This window comes from Podarcis erhardii (assembly GCF_964252035.2).
Source record: "Podarcis erhardii genome assembly, chromosome: 4".
NCBI classification, from domain to species: domain Eukaryota; kingdom Metazoa; phylum Chordata; class Lepidosauria; order Squamata; family Lacertidae; genus Podarcis; species Podarcis erhardii.
The window spans coordinates 69,442,756-69,450,100 of record NC_138508.1 but is presented as its reverse complement, the minus strand read 5'-3'; the positions used below and the strand labels follow the sequence as shown (position 1 = coordinate 69,450,100).

The following is a 7,345-nucleotide window of genomic DNA, read 5'->3' as shown; positions in this document are numbered from 1 at the left end:
GTCCTCTGGAATTATCTTCTTTTCTAATCTATGGGGGTGTGAGCAAGTGAGAAAATTGGTGGTTGCCTGAAAAGACCTAATATTTCAGTAACTTCATTTCTTGTGATTCTTAGAGGTCATGATGTAGGTTGGGAGCTCTGATAATAACTGTGGCAGATGCAAGGCAGAGGTAAAAGCATTCCTCTTTCACACATGTGCACTGGTCTCAGATCAAAGAAAGAAGGGAAATCACACTGGTGTTCAGGAATATATGTATGAAAATTGGATGAGCTGTGCATGCATGTGAGATCATGGAATGGAGAGATGTGAAAAGAGGTTTCTGTCCCAAACTTGGAAGCGGAGGGCATTTGTGTGTGTGTGCAGAATTAAATCTGTATTTACTACTGTATTGCTTTGATAGTACTACAGTAGGCAAAACTGGATCTTCTTGGGTACATGTTTGTGAATCAGTCCTAAGATAAATGACATGCCAAGATTCTGTAGTTTTAATTTAATTTTGGTACAATTTTAATTCTGAATTGATACAAGAAGATTTAATTGGGAAGTTTTCAGATCCTTAGCACAAACACTAAATTAAATGCTATGCTGTGTAATTGCCCGTGGTATGTTTCTAAGATGAATGGGTGTTTCTTGTCAAGGGTGCTCAGAGTTCTCACAAGGTAAGGAGGCAGTCAATTATTCTTCTTTGTTGCTTTAAAGAATAGAATAGCACGAAACCAACAGTTCCTTGTGTGTTTGTACAAAACGTTCCTCTTTTACCCGGTACCATTCTGAACACAAATAAGGATCTGCTGGATCTTTCAAGGATGCAGTGGTTAGATCTTACCAGGTCCCACAGCTTTGGTGAAGGAGATGCATCCCATATAGATGAGCATAAAAGACGACTTAGGGCAAGATTTGCTCCTGCAGTCTGAAAAGACTATTTTAGACCATTTTAGACTGCATAGTTTATCTACTATGAAGAAATGTACCCAACTCTAAACTGATTTCATCCGTATTTAGCATGCATGAGTTGTAAACATGCTCATTTGAAGAAAAACGGGGTGTTCCAAGATAAGGAAGGGTGGCATTGAGCGGAATGGTAGCAGATATGGCTGACATGTGGTAGAAAGCTGGCTGAGGAGACGGATAAACCTGTGAAGATTTTTTTAAAAAATGTTCACATGAACTTTTTTTGGGGAAAGGACTGTACACAAGCATGTATCTCCACAGCATGGGTTTTGAGCAAGATCAGGAAGCTCAGGCACAGACCGGCTGCAAGTCTTCTTGTCAAGCAGAAATTACAACAGGAAACAATGAATAAATCCTGCTCTTATTGGTGTGCCTGAAGCAGAAAATGCCCTCCCACCTATGGATCCCTACAGAAACCACTCCAAAAATATTAGAGGGTGAAGGGTAGATTCTGTCAACAATATCCCAATGATGGATGGTGCTCCCTTCCACAACTCCCGTCCGCAGGTATTTCATGATTTTCCATCTACTTGCTTCCTTGTTCTCTTCAGGCTATATGTAGGTGGTGTGGGAGGATCCTAGTTTTGTTTTATTGTAGAACTCCACATCCTGGACTGATTTAGGTTGTGTGAGAAAGTTCCAGTATGAATATTCTGGCTTCAGTTTATAGGCCAGGGGTGGGAAACCTCAGGCCCAGGGACCAAAAATGGCCATTCAGGACTCTGGATCGCAGAACTCTCTCCAAGCCACATACCCCCTCACTTGCCCTTGATTTGCACTCTGGGTGTTTTTGCTTGGCCGGAATGTATCCTTCAACTCTGATAATGCCTCTTGGTTGCCTTGATGGACAATAGAGGTGTGTGTGTGTGTGTGTAGAAACTAGCCTATTATACAACACACAGAACGTTACATCTATAGCAGGCATTGAGAAGACATTAGTGGAGGATGATACGTTAGTTAACGTACAGCCCACACTTTGCAAATGGAAGTACCTCTATTCTGTCCCTGACCCTGGCATCTCCAAAGAAAACGCCACTGGAGAAGGCTGCTTTACAGAGCTTTACACAGCTACTAACAGTTGGCAGATTTTATACTAACCTAGAGGTGGATCGGGTGGCGCTGTGGGTTAAACCACAGAGCCTAGAACTTGCCGATCAGAAGGTCGGTGGTTCGAATCCCCGCGACGGGGTGAGCTCCTGCCAACCTAGCAGTTCGAAAGCACGTCAAAATGCAAGTAGATAAATAGGTACCGCTCCGGCGGGAAGGTAAACGGTGTTTCTGTGCACTGCTCTGGTTCGCCAGAAGCGGCATAGGCATGCTGGCCACATGACCTGGAAGCTGTACATCGGCTCCCTCGGCCAGTAAAGCGAGATGAGTGCCGCAACCCCAGAGTCAGCCACGACTGGACCTAATGGTCAGGGGTCCCTTTACCATTAGAGGTGGATCAGTAGTCTGACGGTATAGCATAGGTGGATTTCCCCATACACAGTGCCACAGAGACAGAATAATCTGCACCTAACAAACATTTCCTTACCTTACCACACAGCAATTAAAACAGGGGTCACTAACCTTGCTTTTTTAGCTTGAGGGCTGTATTGGGAAGATGCAGGCCGTTGGTGGTGTGTGACTCTCACACATACACACACAGCAGAAAGCACACACATTATTTTTTAAAATCAACCTTGGCTTTTAAAAACAAGCAAGACAGCGCTTCTACATTTGTGCGTATATGTGTACGAGGAGGGACAATCAAGCCTCCCCCCTCCCCCCTTTCCCAAATAGATGAACAACAGCACTTCCCACAGTCAGACTGCACACAGCCTCATCTTCTAGATCACGCCTTTCAATTTCTCAGGAGACAAGCTCACAACATTTTGGAAGTGGAGGGTGCGGGGAGCCAATCAGCAGCTGTTGCTGGTGAGGAGAGGAGATCAAACGGGAAGCAAAAATATAGCAATCTCTCAGCCTTTCCTTTGCCATGAATAAGGCAAGAGGCTGAAAGGACAGGCACCCACCCACGTCCCCCGTCAGGAAGACACCAGGTGCTCATCTCCCCAGCTGCACTTCCTCATCCATTCTGTTCCACTTGGTGTCAGGGAAGTATGCAAGAAAGAAAAAGATAGTGGCTTTTTAATGTGTAATATTTATTATGTTTTATGTATGTTGCAAGCTGCCCAGAGTGGCTGGGGCAATCCAGTCAGATGGGTGGGGTACAATATTATTATTATTATTATTATTATTATTATTATTATGTGGCTGCTTCCCTTTCCTCTCGTTCTCATCCTCTCTGGGCACTACAGCAGGGAGAACTGGGTCCATTATGAGCAGCTCCCTCCCTCTGGTGCAGCACAGAGAAAGGGGAGGGGAGGTTTGGGCCATCCAGATGTTGTTGTACTACAATTCTCATAATCCCAGGCTGGCTGGGGTCTGATGAAAGATGGAGCCCAACAACATTTCAAGGGCCACAGCCAGTTCCCCCATCCCTGGCCCAGAATGTTAGTTATGGAAGGAACAGCCTCTTCCTTCTTACCCGTACTCTCCCTTGGGGTGGGGTGTGTGTGCAGTGGTTGGAACTGGGTCCAAAACCCCAATCCTGCCATCCTCACCACCCAGCGAGAGAGGGGGGCCTGCCTTATTTTGCCAACAGGCTCCCTCTGGATGGCATCTGCTGGACTCAGCCCTTCTTGCTTCAATCCCATAAGGCAGAGGACATGTGAGCAGAGGGAGCTTTCCGTGGGGAAGAGGGCAGGTGGGCAATTATCAAGGGCAGTAGTAGCGACCATCGTTTGCCCAGCCCTCTGCTTGTCTTCACTTGTGGGAAGCATGGTGGGAAGGGTTGGGCTCCTTGGACAGAATCCCAACCATTGTGCCAACCAGTCTATACCACAGGCCCAACAGCAGGAGAATGAGCCAGTGAGGAGGCACAAGTGGCTGCTTACAGTTTCTCTAATAGGTAGCACCATGGCCCCAATCCCTCCTGCTGCAGTGCCAAGAGAGAGCGTGAACAAGACTGTGGAGGTGGGACCAGCAGGCTTCCCTGGAAGTGGCAGAGCTCAGAGGAAGAGGGATAAAGGAAGCAGCCTTAAACCAACTCAAATGCTAGATCCATCTAACTCAGGCACGTCAGCACTGACTGGCAGGGGCTAATCCAGATTCCAGGTGGGTATCTCTCCCAAACTTAGCTGGAGATGCCAGAGACTCCACCTGAGGCCATCCATAGCTGCAGCTGTTCCCCAAGGTGGCACCCAGCAGGAATGGTTTCTAAGGGGATTCCTGACTGGGGCTCTTTCCACCTCACACTGCTTTCCCTTTGAAGAAGGGATTGGGTTTTTTTTACTGCTTCTATCCTCTTTCCCAACCAGCAAGAGCTGCTGATCTGCTTTTCCTTCAAAATGAAAGAGGGGCTGTGAAACACTCAGGGTGCTTAAAAATAAATGTGGCAACGTGAATAAAATATTGGGGGAGCAGGTAAGCCCCGCACTACATACAGTGGTACCTCGGGTTAAGTACTTAATTTGTTCTGGAGGTCCGTTCTTAACCTGAAACTGTTCTTAACCTGAAGCACCACTTTAGCCTATGGGGCCTCCTGCTGCAGCCGTGCAACCGGAGCACGATTTCTGTTCTCATCCTGAAGCAAAGTTCTTAACCTGAAGCACTATTTCTGGGTTAGTGGAGTCTGTAACCTGAACTGTATGTAACCTGAAGCGTATGTAACCCGAGGTACCACTGTAATCGATTACAAGACGCAGTGCAAGCACACCATTTGCATGGCAATGCCCATTAACTTTGGGGGCACCAAGCACCCTCAAATATTTTTTATGGGGGGCACATGGGCATAGACACGATTTTTGTTAGGGGGCATGTCAGTTAAGTATTTTTATTGATTTTTATTTATTTAGGAGGGGAAGCTTCCCCCCTGCTCCGCTTGGCCCCTAGGAGTTGGCTTGTATGGCGCCCATTGACTCTCAACCTTGCATCTCCAAGCACAGCTCCATTTTGAGAAGGGGCTCGCTTGCAACTCTCCCGGGGACTTGTTTGCCACGGTGCGAGTGTCTTGCAGCAACAAATGAGAAACACCGTGTGCCTACACGAAGTGTCACCACTGAGCAGCCCCTCCAAGATGGCCTCGCGGGCGGCTATGACAGGGAGAATCCTGCCGCCTCCGCCCCCCGCCATGGAGCAGAAGCCCTGCGCGCCTGAGGGAAGACAGTGGCGGGCGCGAGGCAGCTGGTGGGCCCCGTCGGCAGGTGCACGGGATTAGCAACAGCTGCTGCTTCCCCAGCTGTTGGCTGAGGCTCCGGGCCGCGCGAGGCGCCTTTTTTTCCCGCCCCCTGAGAGGAGGCTGCTCGCTCGCGCCACAGCAAGGAGGCTGCCGGCTTGGTTGCTGCGCCGAGCGGGCCTCTGCGCAGACGCGGAGGCGCTTCCTCCCTTCGCCTAGCCGGCCTGACGCCTCGCCGGCTTAGCCCCAGAGCTGGCCGGGCTGACGCGTGCGCGCGTGCGCGGGGAAGCAAGCAAGCAAGCAAGCAAGCAAGCAAGCAAGCAGCCCAGGCGGCGGCGGCGGCGGCAGCAGCAGCAGCAGTTTCATTGCTATCGATGGTGCCGCCGCTGGGAGATGCTGCACGCTCAGCTCGCGGCCGGAGGGGGGTAGCAGCAGCAGCAGCCACCGCCTTCGTCGCCAGCTCCTTCTCCCGAGGCAAGGATTGCTGCTGGTGCTGGAAGAGAAGAGCCATGCCTCCCCTCCTTCCTGGCATGGAGCTGCTGCTGGAGTGAGTGAGCGGGCGAGCGGGGCACGAAGCGAGGCAGAGCTCCGGCGGCTGCATGGATGGATGTGTTTAGCTTTGTCAAGATTGCCAAGCTCTCCGGGTAGGTCCTTCCCTCTCTTCACTGGGTCTTTCTTAGGTTGTCTCGAATTCTTTCAGCTGCTGCTGCTGCCTCCTCCTCCTCCTCTCTTGGTCTCTCTGGTCCATTTGGGGCGATGCTGGGCGTTTGGCGCTGGAGAAACGGAAGGGCGTGAGAGGTGAGTCCGCGAAGCCCCTCCAACTTCCTCGCCGCTCCAGCGGAGGTCCTGCGTTTGCTGGCGGAGGGCGCCCCCTCCCTCCTCCCGCCCGAGGCAGCTGCTCTGGGCTCCTGTCATGCAGCCAGAGGCTCCCTATGTGCGCTGCATGGATCATCATGTTGACGATGCTCCTCGACAGGGGAACGTGGGATCGGGGGGTTTGGACAGTGGTGTCAGAACTCTTTGGCTGAGCTCCAGGTGTAGGTCCTCTTTAGTTCGTGGGCGATTCCCGCACCAGCACTCCAAAAGCTGGTTGGGTGACCCTAGGTGGAGAAAGCCCCTCCCCAGCCTTAATTGAGATGCCCTGAAGACCTGCTTGGATGAGAAGGAAAGAGGATCCACAATTTTACGGAAAGCATTATATAGTTTTTAGAAATCTTGTGAATTAACTTGCAACCTGGTCTTGGTTAACTAGCTACCCCCAACTTGGTTACTGAACTATGGTGATGCTCCTTGGTTATCAAGCTGGCATTAGTAAATTAGAAATGTTGCGCACTAAGAGTTGTGTGTTTTTTTAAAAGAGAAGATGTGTACCAATGCTCATGCCTTTCAGTTCTGCCTTGCATTGGTACCAGCTGATCAGTGATGAGGAGTTAATTGTGTCCTTACTTAGCACAGCAGGTGGAAAATGCATCTTTCCAGAGGATGAATTTATGTGTCTGATACATTCCACCTCCCTATGCGTAGATATCTCTTCTCTTCTCCCAATAGTAGCTGATTGTTGATCTATTGCTGTAGAAAGGAAAGCTCTTTAGAGAAAAGTTAGGCCTAAGGCTACACAGAGATATGCATGCACAAGGAAGCTGAGACCATTGAAAGCCATTTCCTTGTGGTTAAAAAACAGGACTAGGCTTTCTTGGGAAAAAGGTATTATGGAAACCACAGACATTCTCAAGGTTGTGGTGTGAAAGTGGTCCACCACTTTCATGGTTTTTGATAAGGATAATCTTACTAAGGAGTTTACTTTAGATTGCAACACACTCCGAGTTGCTACTATGTTCATATATGCTGGTTAACATGTCATATTTACCACTGGTCTTTATCCATTTCTGAGGTTCTGACTGGAATGAGATGTAGTCAAAGAAGAAAACTCTTGTTGCAGAAGTACAGTGGTACCTCTAGTTACGAACTTAATTCGTTCCGGAGGTCCATTCTTAACCTGAAACTGTTCTTAACTAGAGGCGTGCTTTCGCTAATAGGGCCTCTTGCTGCCGCTGCGCCACCGGCACACAATTTCCGTTCTTATCCTGGGGCAAAGTTCTCAACTTGAGGTAACTCTTCCAGGTTAGCGGAGTTTGTAACCTGAGGCGTTTGTAACTCGAGGTACCACTGTAAAAA

General features: G+C 49.2%; 1 protein-coding gene across 2 annotated transcripts in view; it reads left to right on the top strand.

Moving 5' to 3' along the window:
• The first annotated feature begins 5,479 nt into the window (after window positions 1–5,479).
• FRMPD4 (FERM and PDZ domain containing 4) overlaps window positions 5,480–7,345 on the top strand; it is a 198,023-nt gene continuing 196,157 nt past the window's right edge. For both annotated transcript variants that reach the window (XM_081858658.1, XM_081858661.1), the window contains exon 1: window positions 5,480–5,814. In XM_081858658.1, the coding sequence (XP_081714784.1) occupies window positions 5,774–5,814 (41 nt within the window). In that variant the 5' untranslated portion in view covers window positions 5,480–5,773. The remainder of the gene's footprint in view (window positions 5,815–7,345) is intronic.